This window comes from Mauremys reevesii, linkage group 5, assembly GCF_016161935.1.
Source record: "Mauremys reevesii isolate NIE-2019 linkage group 5, ASM1616193v1, whole genome shotgun sequence".
NCBI lineage: Eukaryota > Metazoa > Chordata > Testudines > Geoemydidae > Mauremys > Mauremys reevesii.
This window is the reverse complement of record NC_052627.1, coordinates 84,258,995-84,272,270: the sequence shown is the minus strand read 5'-3', so window position 1 is coordinate 84,272,270 and position 13,276 is coordinate 84,258,995. Positions and strand designations below refer to the sequence as shown.

At 40.7% G+C, this 13,276-nt stretch overlaps 1 protein-coding gene across 9 annotated transcripts in view; it reads left to right on the top strand.

The window, feature by feature from the left end:
- Positions 1–6,992, top strand: part of MICU3 (mitochondrial calcium uptake family member 3) — a 120,396-nt gene extending 113,404 nt beyond the window's left edge. For 3 of the 9 annotated variants that reach the window (XM_039539137.1, XM_039539131.1, XM_039539132.1), the window contains one exon: positions 4,566–6,992. In XM_039539137.1, the coding sequence (XP_039395071.1) occupies positions 4,566–4,676 (111 nt within the window). In that variant the 3' untranslated portion in view covers positions 4,677–6,992. The other 6 variants (XR_005598630.1, XR_005598629.1, XR_005598631.1 and 3 more) reach the window with 6 other exon arrangements.
- Positions 6,993–13,276: the final 6,284 nt, after the last annotated feature.

Sequence of the window (13,276 nt, the reverse complement as noted above, 5' to 3'; positions counted from 1 at the left end):
CTCCTTCCCATGGGTCCAGATGATGAAGATGTCATCAATGTAGCGTAGGTAGAGAAGGGGCGTGAGTGAACGGGAGCTGAGGAAGCGTTGTTCCAGGTCGGCCATAAAAATATTGGCATATTGTGGGGCCATGCGGGTGCCCATAGCGGTGTCACTGATCTAGAGATATATATTGTCATTAAATTTGAAATAGTTGTGTGTGAGGATAAACGCACAGAGCTCAGCAACCAGTTGTGCTGTGGCATCATCAGAGATACTGTTCCTGACAGCTTGTATTCCATCAGTGTGTGGGATGTTTGTGTAGAGAGCCTCTACATCCATGGTGGCTAGGATGGTGTTTTCTGGAAGGTCACCAATGCATTGTAGTTTCCTCAGGAAATCAGTGGTGTCACTGAGATAGCTGGGAGTGCTGGTAGCATAGGGTCTGAGTAGAGAGTCTACATATCCAGACAGTCCTTCAGTGAGAGTTCCAATGTCAGAGATGATGGGACGTCCAGGATTTCCGGGTTTGTGGATCTTGGGTAGTAGATAGAATAACCCTGGTCGGGGTTCTAAGGGTATGTTGATTTGTTCCGGTGTTAGTGTAGGGAGTGTCCTGAGTAGATGGTGCAGTTTCTTAGTGTATTCCTCAGTGGGATCTGAGGGAAGTAGCCTGTAAAATTTGGTATTGGAGAGTTGTCTGGCGGCCTCCTTTTGGTAGTCAGACCTGTTCATGATGACAACAGCACCTCTTTTATCAGCCTCTTTGATTATAATGTCAGGATGGTTTCTGAGGCTGTGGATGGCATTGCGTTCTGCACGACTTAGGTTGTGAGGCAAGCGATGTTGTTTTTCCACAATTTCTGCCTGTGCACGTCGGCGGAAGCATTCAATGTATAGGTCCAGACTGTCATTTTGACCCTCAGGAGGAGTCCATGTGGAGTTCTTCTTCTTGTGCTGTTGTTGGGAGGGTAACTGTGTATCAGTGCATTGTTCAGTGTTGTCCTGGAAGTATTCTTTGAGTCGGAGACGGCGAAAGTAGGCTTCCAGATCGCCGCAGAACTGTATCATGTTGGTGGGGGTGGCAGGGCAGAAAGAGAGTCCCCGAGATAGGACAGACTGTTCTTCTGGGCTGAGTGTGTGGCTCAGATTGACGATATTGCTGGCTGGGTTAGAGGTATCACGGTTGTGGCCCCTTGTGGCAGGTAGGAGTTTAGACAGCTTACAGTCCTTTTTCCTTTTTAGAGAGGTGAAGTGAGTAATGTAGATCTCCTGTCTTATTTTAGTGAAGTCCGTTTGTATGGAAGTTTGGTTATTGATGAGAGTCTCTAGGTTGGAGAGCTCTTTTTTGATGTTTTCCTGTTTGCTGTATAGGATGCTGATCAGGTGGTTCCTCAGTTTCTTAGATAGAGTACGGCATAATCTCTCACTGTGGTCTGTGTAGTATGTAGATAGCAGTGGATTTTTTACCTTTAGTCCATTAGGTATGATGTCCATCCGTTTACATTTGGAAAGGAAGATTATATCTGTCTGTATTTGTGCAAGTTTCTTCATGAGGTTGATGGATTTCCACTCCATACGGCTAAATGCAGTGCCTTGCATGGTGTCAAGTATCAGAGGGGTAGCCGTGTTAGTCTGGTTCTGTAGAAGCAGCAAAGAATCCTGTGGCACCTTACAGACTAACAGACGTTTTGCAGCATGAGCTTTCGTGGGTGAATACCCACTTCTTCGGATGCAAGCCGTGGAAATTTCCAGGGGCAGGTGTATATATTAACAGCTGTGAAACTGAACATTTATTTCAGAAAATTAATTAATTTAAACATCAACCTTATATACAAAGAAACACGTAGTATGTCTGCAATATAAAAATCTACCACCTATATCACCCAAGGTTAGATGCAATATGATAACTCTCAATTTTACTTTGTTCGAAATATAAATGTAAAGACTCTAAGTCTATACTTTGATACGATTTGTATGGTAGACATAGATCAGTGATAAAGAGATTAAAATATTTGGCATGCTTATCACTGATTATACCACACTTCGAATCTGTACCCAAAAAGAAAGAGAAGCACATTCTGCTATGTGTTACATATCTCTAGATTGCACTAATGACATTTGCTTCACAACATTAAGTATGCTACCCTTATAATAAATAATGAAATCTGTCCTTGGGGAACAAGATCCAAACTTTGCGTGGTTCAAACAGTAGACAAGACTTGCAGATCTTGTCTCTCTCTCTGTGGCTGTCCCTGCAGAGCATAGCATGTGAATTAGCATCAGTAGTAGCTCACTTGGTTGAGGAGGAAAGGGAACAAGAAATTGTTAAGAAAAGAGAGTGAAAAACTGATATTATAAGTATGAATTCTAAAAGCTAATTTCTAGTTATGTTTTCTTATTCAGTTTCTTATCTAATATAAATGTTTTATACAAATAAGATTTAGATTTGTCATGTGTTAAATGTTTTAAAAACCTTTAATTTCTATGCATTCCCAGTGTACAATTCTCGTAATAAAAGGCTATCTTTTTATACACTTAAACTTGACCATCATAACAAGCAATGTTAGGAAAACCAGCTAACTGTCTTGGAAACATTGTTACTAGGTCTTTTCTCTGAAACAGTAAAAGTGAAAGGTGAGCAATGACTTCTCTTTACTGATTATGCAGAAAACTGCGATTACAAATCCAGTTTTAGTGTTGTGTGAACAAAAGGCTTGTAGGTAGATGGATTATATTGGATAAAAAGATTGAATATAGTAATGACACAGTTTGTTCGGTTTATTGTTTAATTCTCTCAACTATTTTTCACTCTGAATTTTAGGGGAAATTTTAGATCATATTGGATTCATAGCTGAAGAAAGTCTAGTTTTAAGCTCTGCAAGGAAGATTCTTACTCTCCAAAAGGTGCTGTATTTCAGTCAGTGTTTGTTACACAGGGATATTTGTTATTTGACTGACGACTAGACTGTGTTCCCAGCCAGTCAAGAGAGGAGCTAGCATCTCCCATTTCTTCTAGAAAGCATATTGGCATTACGCCTCTCAATACAAGTATCAGCTGCTAGAACCTTTCCCTGCTGCCAGAGTCTTTCCCGCAGCTCACTTTTCACTGCAAAATGTAACTATGCATACCTGACATGCTGCTGCTGCTACTGGTGTGCAGTGGCAGCAGCGGCTTATTTGTGATGGTAGATTTGGAAAGGCCATGTTAGGAACCTTCAGAGTCCATATATGAAGCTTTTCCTCATTTAAATGTGCTGGATTGTAGGCTATCAAACTATATCAGATAATTTTTCATCTTGGAAGTTCTCAATTGAGGGCCCTTAAGAATACAATACAAGACCCATTTTTCTTTTCAGACATTTTATGAAGGAGCAAATTGGGTTGTGTATCTAAATACATAGAGTGAGTATGTTAAATAGTCTAAAAAATAACAAGACAATACACTCACTTAGAAAAGTGTGAAAACATTGGAGAGTATGGTTTTTAGAGGAAAAAATTCTCCCTAATTTGTTATACTGAGACTAGCTACAGTAGTGCTCGCACATTAGAAATACATAGATAAGTGGCTAGAGTAGTGTGGTTTATTAGTGTATTTTTAAAAATAATGAGTTTATGCCCAAGACCAGTTGATGAATCCATCTTATAAATTTAAAAGTAAAGATAAATCTATGGTTACCTTGCCCCTGTTGCTGTAGTATCTGATCTCTTCTTTATCTTTAATGTATGTAAGTAGATTACACAAGATGCAAGTGAGCAGGGAACTAAGAAACAGACTCAGTGATGTGTTGGAGGTCACACAGGAAGTCTTGCAGAGCATGGAATTGAACCTTAAACTTCTGGGTCCCATGTTGGAGCTCTAACCACTAGACCATCTTTGCACCCTACTCAGCCTACTCTCTATTGGGTATTTGTCAATGTCGCAGAACTGCAGTACCATTCAGCCTAATAGTATTATTTTATTGGATGGCCCAGGATTGAAATAACAGAAATCTCATAGTTCAGAATTGACATAACAGTGCAAAGAAGTTTGTATATTGTCTGTCTTCATTTTATACTTGGCTATAGCCACTGCCATGAGTCTTCCACAAGCACCAAGAAATTTTGATATTTTTATTTTATTGTGTAAAAAATGTGAACCTTTTGAAACAGCTATGAAAATTAAGAAATTATCTTAAAAGCAGGAGACTTCTGAACAAAAGGATATGTTTTCATTTAGCTACCAATATAGACTAAGTTATTGGGTGAATACTAACCAGGTGCTTGGCAGTGGAGGTGCAGTTCTGGAAACCACTTACTTACCTTCAGACAGATCCACAACCATGTTTATGTGCAAGGATCTACATGTCAGACCTGAAGAAGAGCTCTGTGTAAGCTCAAAAGCTTGTTTCTCTCAACAGAAGTTTGTCCAATAAAAGATATTACGTCGCCTGTTTTCTCTCCCTAATCTGAGAATTTAGCACTTCCTGGTTGTAGTCATGAAAAATTTGCCTAGTTTGTATGAACACCTGTAAAATATAATCTAGTGTCAAGGAATTTAATGCACAGTATCTGTTTCTAACTCTATACTTGTTCATTTTTAACAGGAGACCCCAAAATATGGTTTGAAGGGTTACTATGTTTGTGTGACAACTGTAACAAGCAAACATTTAAGAGAGCTCTGGAAGCAATTTAGGAGTCGAGATATGCTAGGATAAAAAAATGAAGGAAAGAAAAACCTTCAGCATTTGGTTGCTACTATTTTTCCTAGATATTGTATGTGAAAAACGGCATAACACAGGTAAACTATGTATCTTTCACTTGCAGCACTATGCACTGAATCACCATTGGTTTTTTTCACTTGATTTGCTGATCTATTCATGGATTTTTTCAACCACTTTTTCAGTATGTGTTTTGTTTTAAGGGTTGACTTGCACTTTTATAGGCCAGATGACAGTGTATCTTAAAGAATGTGTTTTAAAAGATATTTGTTGTTTGTATTTTTTTTGAGATGTGCCTTTCATTTAAAGAATTTTTTTTTCATTCTGGTGAATGTGCCTTTTGGCAGTGGTGAAAAATTATTTCCATGTAGAGGGGATGTGAATTTGTTTTTAGAAAATGAATATTATATGAAGTTTGTGTTAAAACAGGAATGAGAATGCATTCTGTAGCACAACAATTGCATAAGTGTGGAATGTACAGGTTGTAAGTACTCATGAGCCAACAAAGCTGTCATTTAAAAACAACTATAAGTAGCAGTTGTGATCTAGGATAATGTGAATTATTAAGAGGTTAATTAATTAAGAGGTACTGATGTCCAACAGCTGTAAGTCTTACTATTATAATCTTACTGATTCAGTTTAATAAAATCTCCTGATTTTAAGATGTCTAATTGTGTACAATATAATGAAAATAAAATGTCAACTTATTAGCTAATATTTTTATTATGTTAGTTAATACAATGCTACTTAATATATAGCATTGTGTTTCTGTAACTTTTTTGCCAGAGTATGGATTTCAGCTTAGTTATGTATTACTTGTTAATAATGCACTTTACTTAAAAGCTGGACATGGTATTAGGCAGAAATTAATCCTATCCAGTTTTGCTAGACTGGCATGCAGTAGTGAACAAATATTGCCCCCAGGCTGTGGCTTTAAAAAAATTAAAAGGAATGCAAGCAATAGCACAGAGCTACAGCCAGTTACAAAATGTTACAGTGATAAATGTAAATACCATGAGACTTTGGAATTCTACCTGAATCAAATTCTAGAATTAAATAATAAGGCTTTAATACAGCTATGGGTTATGCAAGCAATCTGTAGCCTCCCTGGCCTCGTGTCTGTCGATTTCTATGTTATGAAAAATGATTTTGTTGTTGTTTTGTTGCTGTTGAATTAAGCCCTAAAAAGTCATGATTAATGGAGCACAATTGTGCTTGTTTTTACATATCCTGAGTCTTTTTTGTTTGGCTGTGGATGGCAGGTTTGCCTCAATGTAGCGATTGCATTTAAAAGTTTTGTACTGCTTTTACAAGGCTGATAGCATAAAGTAAATAAAACCCCAAATACTAACTCACTTTAACACACAATTTTAATGTCACTCTTAAGAAAATTTATTTAATAGGAAATTAATTAGTATTTACATAAAAGCAATCTGTGCATGAAAACAGGGATTATCTAATTTTAATCTATTGACACTATCAGTTGTAAAAAAAAAAAAATTTGGTTTAGTGGTGCAATTCAGTCCTAAATCAACTATTAGACACAACATATTGTTTTTAATCTTTCATTGTTATCACAAACACAATAAAGAGTTTTATTCTTTCATCATGTAGAATGTGGCTGTCTGTCACTCAAAGACCATGTAGTATCTTTAAATGCATGAACCGAAAAGTATATGTTTTGCTTCTGTGTTAATAAGCTTAAGTTCCAGGACTAATCAGTTTACCAAGATTTTATTCATTTTTTTAATTGACTTTTAAAAACTTTTTTTTGAGAAATTTCACTGTACGAATTTCAGAAAAATTAATGTTAGAATGTTTTATTTTGGCATGGCTTATCTGGCTTTTGGTAAAAATTATATAATAGGAAAATACTAGCTAGAAAAATGTCCGAAATATTCTACTGTAGACAGCATTTCAATGATAAATCCTCATGCAGTCCCTACTTCACTCTCCTCCCCCAACTGACAACTAGAAAATCAAGAGATTTGGACTAATGCTGATAGGCCCTGATGTTGTAATTGACAGTATGCAGTGGACTGCTTTTTCTATGTGCAATCAATTGCAGGACCAATCACAATGTATGTAATATCTTGGTATCACTTTTCCAATTTGTATATTTCTCTATATGGTGCCTGAGTACAGTAGACTGGCATAAAATAGAATATATTAGTGACAGATTAGTCCATAAGACTGTGCTTTCTGCTTTTGTTTAATAATACAATAACAATAACGTATGTAACGGTACACTAATATGAAAAAATATGCTTGTCATATGTGTGTTTACCTCAAAATAAACTCACTTAAAACAAACTAATTTCCTTTGTTGCAGTGCAGATTAATCAAATTCAGGGCTGGCCTTAGGGGTGGGCGGACTAGGCAACTGCCTGAGATGCAATTCTAAGCGGGGGCACCTCCAGAGCAGGGGTGCCTCTCCTCACCCTGCTGCTTGGCTCTGCTGCCATCTGCTGCTGCTGCCCCTCACCTTGGAGCAGCCCCTGTCCAAGCTGTTCCCAGGAGTCTGCTGTGCAGAGCGGTGGCAGGAGGCTAATGTTGGAGTGTCCGCCTCCTCGCACCTATATACCCGGTCTCCTCTGAGCTGGGGTGGGGGTAGTCTGCACTGCTGCTTCTGAATCAGGAGTGGGAGCTGCTGGCGGGGGCTGCACAAGTCTGAACAAGCCTTTAGACTAGTGAGTGCTGTGCTGAAAGTGACAGCATGCTGTCTCTCACATTCCCCCAACACACACACACTGTGTCACTCTCCCCCAACACACACACTCTCTCTAATACTCCCCCAACACACACACACACACACACACGGTCTCTCTCACTCACACACACTCTCTCTCTCTGTCTCTCTCTCACTCCCCCAAAACAGACACTCTCCCCCAAGCCCCAAATAATAGTATTCTTCTAGAATGTAAATTTAGCTTGTACTCATCTTACCAGTGCCAGTTTAAAAAACATTAGCTAAACACATAATTTTAGACACTATGCAGATGAAGGTCACTTATTTTCAAGTTGTATTTTTAGTTATAGCTGTAAAATAACTTAAAATTTGTATGAAAATAAATGCAGTTCCAAGTATGATACAGATAGCAATGATATAGTCAAATGCTAGTGAGGCATGTACGTGATTGTGATTGGTAAACAAATGATAAAATAATTAGAAAAATAAATCCCTGTTCTTAATAAAAGAGAAATAAACTTTGTTAAAATTTAGTAAATACATTTTTAGTGGAATGAAAATCAATTAACTACAATAGAGTAGATAATGCCAGTGACCTAGAATTTGTCTGTTAGAAGAAGTAAAGGGATATTATGCAGATTGCATTTATTTTTATTTATCTCTACTAAAGATAGTTTACAAAGTATCAAACTTGTGTTTCTGATATCTGTGTTAAAGCTCCAGAATTGATATTTGAAGGCTTGAGATTGGGAGTATCTTGCTGTATTATCTCTTGATTGTTCTAAATTTACATATAAATTTAAAATATGGTTTTAATTGGGGTTTGTATGTATTATTTCTTTCTGTAGGAATTAGTGCTCCTGTCAGCTAATTCCTAAGTTATTATCTACAAAAATAACCCTAGAGTTTTCAGGTGCCTGGAATAATGGTTCAAGTTGCCCAACCCCCCCAAAATCTGAAATGGCATCCCTGCTGAACCAAGAGTGGCCAGATGGCTGCAGGAGGGTTGTGGGCTCTGTCAAGATGCAGCCCCCATGTGACTGCACAAAGCACGCCTTGAGCCTCAGGCAGAGTGCCAGGCACCACAAGCCACCGCAGCAGTGCAGAAGTAAGGGTGGCCATATACCGTGCCACCCTTACTTCTGCGCTGCTGGCTGTGGTGTTGCCTTCAGAGCAGGGCCGCTATCAGGCCGCCCTGCCAGTGCTTAATTTGTGCCAGGACTGAGCTCTAGCACCTCTTTCAATACAAATTAAGGACTGGCGGGAGGCAGTGGGCCAGGGGTGATGGGAGGTGGAGCCCGCGGGGGCCAGGGATGATGGGAGGGTGGGGCACCAGTGGGGTATGGGAGAGCACCAAAATACAAATTCACCCATGGTGCCATTATCTCTAAGGCTGGGATTGCCAATTTTGGCTGGACATGTTCCTGGAGGTATCATCACATGACATAATCTTTAATTACAGACTAGTCTTTAATTCCTGGACACTCCAGGACAATCCTGGAGGGTTGGCAACCACACCTAAGGCCAGCCCTGGTCAAATTCTTTTCTTTTTATAACATTTTCTTGGTATTCACCACATAAAAGAGTATCATGAATCATAATTTCCCACTTTATCACAAAACAATTGTGCTCTTGATTTCTTTAGTAACTTTTGTAGATGTGTGACGGGATGCCCTCTGAACTCTCCCCAGCCTGGGCTGTCTCTCACAATGCCTTGCTGTTGACTAGCAGCAACCCCTCCAGGAGCTGTGATCAATCAGCACAACTGCAGGTGGAGCCCCACACCCCACTATATTGCATGAATGCTCCCAATATGGGCAGTGCAAATTTATTAATTGGTTCACCACTTCAACAATGGAAAGTGGACATACATCAGCCTTTGCCAACCTGAGCAGATTTGTCCCACACGTCATACAAATTCACTGGTAAAAATAAACAATTAAATTTACTGACTATAAAAGGTAGATTTTAAGTGATATTAAGTGATAGGCAAAAAGTCAGAGTTAGCTACCAAAAGAAATAAAATATAAGTATGCAGTCTAGTCTAGGTATAGAATGTCACAAAATGTATATGCTGTCCTGCCACAGGCTTCTGCACAGAGAAGACAAAGGTTCAAGGACACATAGGTGAAGCAAAGCAAGACAGTGGGAGATGCCATCTGGTGGGGGTGCACCCTCTGGATATGGAGCAGGGTGGTATAGTTGGCTAAAGAGATCATTGCAATAGCCTGTCCCCAGTTGGCTAGCAGACTGGAAAATGTATATGCTGCAACTAAATAATGGGGAGGCACCAATAGAGGGCAAGGTTTTGGCTGAGGAGCTTGCTGAACTGTTAATGTTGACTTTTCAATTGCTCTTGGTACACTGGGGAAGTTTCAGAAGACTGGAAGAGAGCCAGTGTTGTACCAATATTTAAAATGAGTAATGGGATGACCCAGGTAATTATAGGCCTGCCAGTCTGACTTTGATCACAGACAAGATAATAGAGTGGCTGATACGGGAGTTGATTAATAAAGAATTAAAAGAGGGTAATATAATTAATGCCAGTCAACGTGGGTTTATGAAAAATAGATTCTGTCAAACTAATCTGATATCTTTTTTTTGAGGAGGCTAAATTTGGTTGGTGAAAGTATGTGGTGACGTGATCTACTTTCATCCTCTTAGCCTTACAGCAGGTAGTTAAATTGTATGTGCTTTGTTTCAAGACTATGGTTTCTGGCTGCAAATGATGAACTTCATCCAACTTACGTCAGTGCTGTATTCAGGAGACACAAATGTCTCCTCTCCCATAAATCTCCAGTTATGGATTTTTCTCTGCTGCTTGGTCACATAGGGTCCCTCACTCACCTGACCAGAAATAGAAAACAACTAACTTGGATGCTGAATTAAATCAAATGGGAATGTTCAGACATCTCTACATGGAAGAGGGGTTGAAGCTTCAGGGCAGGAAGCTGGCTACAGAAGAACTTCCAGGGAACTTTTACTTTGCCCCCACCTCACCATATTCATAGATTTTTTTAAGGCCATCAGGGATTATTTTAATAATCTTGTCTGATCTGCATAATACAGGCCATAGAACCTTACCCAGTAATATCTGCACCAATCATCTATTTTAGAAAGACATGCAGTCTTGGTTTGAAGACTCCAAGGGATGGAGAGGTAAGCTGTTCTAATAGTTAATTATACTCATTGCTATAAAATTCTTCCCTATTTCTAGTATGAATTTGTCTAGCTTCAGTTTTCAACCATTGGATATTGTTAGCCTTTTTCTGCTAAATTAAAGAGCCCTCTACAACCTGAAATCTTTTCCCTATGTAGATGCTTGTTAACTGTGATCAAGTCACTTCTTAGCCTTCTCTTCAATAGATATAGATTGAGTTGTTTCCATTTTGAGACTCTATCTAAGGGCTAGGCATATCCATGCAATTAAAAATAGAACTTCTGCCATAATACTGAATATATTTACGAAATCTGAAAAATAGGTTTCCAAAGAGTAAAATCTTCCCAAACTTGAATATTGCCATTTGTCATAACTTCCTCATCATCTTCCATTCATTACCCCTCATTTCTGAGATCCCTCACAATAAATGTATCAAATAAATTATTCTTTGTAATTATTCACTCCAATGCAGTACTACAACATCAACCAGTTTTCCAAGTTTATAGAGAACTGACTTCACTGTAAAGTCCACACAATTCTAACTACCTGCAAACTCTGCCCTATTGGTCATCCATTCAATTATTCTGTATGTGTCAGTATGGAGGCTGGAGTGGGAACGGGGCTGAGCTGAATTCCCAATCATAACAATGTGGATAGATGGTTCCTCACAACCCCATGCCTTACTGATCATTTCCTCACTCATCCATTTGTCCCCCACTGCTAGTTCTACCCAGCATTACCACTACTGGTAGAAAGTAGAAGAGGCAGTGTTGTGCAGTACCACATTGGGGAGGAGAGAAAGCAAATACAGGGACAGAACCGAGAAACAAGCAGGATCTCTCCTTTCCTTATAGGACCCACCCCACAAAATGGGAACCCCCCAGTTTTAGTAGTGTTTTCCTGATTTCATTGGTATAGTCTGAGATGACCTCAAGAAAGGTTTGTCATGAAGCAAACAAGCGAACTTGGGTTGACCATGTCAGACAGGGTAATAGGAAAGTGGTCAGGTATTTGCTAGGGAATTGGAGTAATGACCGCGCTGCACATTAAGTAGGAGTCTGCTGTCTGGGTTGCTGGAGGGAGTTTTGTTCCTCTTTAAGGGGTAGAAAGAGGTGGAGTGACTTTGCAACAGCAGCAGCAGAGCTGATCATGGGTAACCAAAAGAGAGGGGACATTATATAAGTACATGCCAGGCAGGAGAAGCCCTCGTTTACCTGCACCAGGCAGAGCAGCAAGGACTTTAGCTCTTTAATCTTCATGGCATCCTGTGGTAGTAGGACAATGAGAGCAGGAAAAGGGGGGGAGGAATCCCCCTCATTCCAGTCCATGGAGGGAGAAGCAGGCATTGGGCGGGGGGATAGCTCAGTGGTTTGAGCATTGGCCTGCTAAACCCAGGGCTGTAAATGCAATTCTTGAGGGGGCTGTTTAGAGAACGGGTAAAAATCTGTCTGGGGATTGGTCCTGCTCTGAGCAGGGGTTGGACTAGATGACCTCCTGAGGTCCCTTCCTACCCTGATATTCTATTATTCTATGATTTAATAACAAGAAGGGGAGGCAGAGCAAATTTCAGGCATAGCTCTGAGCCATAACAGATCAGTAAGGACGGGGGGAAGTCCCCCCCACCAGCCTGCAGCTCCAGTAGTAGGCAGTTAATGGGAGAAGGGGTAGGGGATCCAGCCTCAGGCTTCTCTCTAAGTCATAGCAGATGGGGAGTGGCTCCCCCTGACAGCCAGGCATAGTCAGGAATGCTAGAGCAGAGAGGGGAGGGATTTTCAAACCCAGCACAGGGTGGATGAGGTAGCACTGGAGGAACAATGGCAAGATGCTGGACCCAGGACTGGGGTTGGTAAATCTCAGGGTGCTCTGTCCGCTTATCAAGTGGATTCCTCTCAGCTGAGAGGTGATGTGGATCCTGGGGAAGCAAATACCCCAAAGGTGAATTGGCTGCATTTGCAGGTGGGACAGCCAACTGAGAATTGAGTCAAGTGGTCCGGGCAGTTGCTTCCAATATTGTTTCCATAGCACTGCAAGGCTTGCAAGATGCAGTGGGTTGCCCAGAGCTAGGGCAGTCATTTCAACAGATTGCAGGAGAGGTGAGCAACACTGCTGGCAGGGGTGAGTTTGATCAGCACCAGATAGAGATTGCAAGGGCAGGATGTGAAGGTGGTCTCCTTCTACCTAATGTGGCAAGTTGTCTGTAGGAGGGATCTTGGGGGATTCAGGGACCTGGCCCCCTTTTCCCTTTGGTGGACTTAAATGGTGGAGGAGAGGGTGGAGTTAGTGGAGTAACAAATAGGATATGGGGAAGATTGGGTGTCCTAGAAGCTGTATCAGATATCTGGGGTACACACACCTTCTGTGAGTGCTAATGGTATTACACAGTTGTTACAAGCTACCCTTCAGTCATTGCAGCAGCTGGGAGCACCTATGGGTGGAGGGTCAGGAAGGAAAGTAATGGAAGCCCAGCATGGGTTTGAGTTTGAGAGACAGGTGATAGGTGGGGCAGACCCCTTGCCAGGGAGTGGGAGTCCTTAATGGAGGGGAGATTTCTGGGCACTTTTCAACTCATCCATTGCCAAGGGACTGCAATTTGTGGAATAGAATTGCTGCCCCAGGGGTAGCTGGAGGACAACAGGGCACTGAGGGTGCCCCAACAGGCAGTTTCACCTGCTAAGGTCAGTAGCGTAGCTGGCGGGATTCCGCGGAAGCAGCTACTTCCCGGCAGGCGCAGAAGCGGCGCCTGCCGGC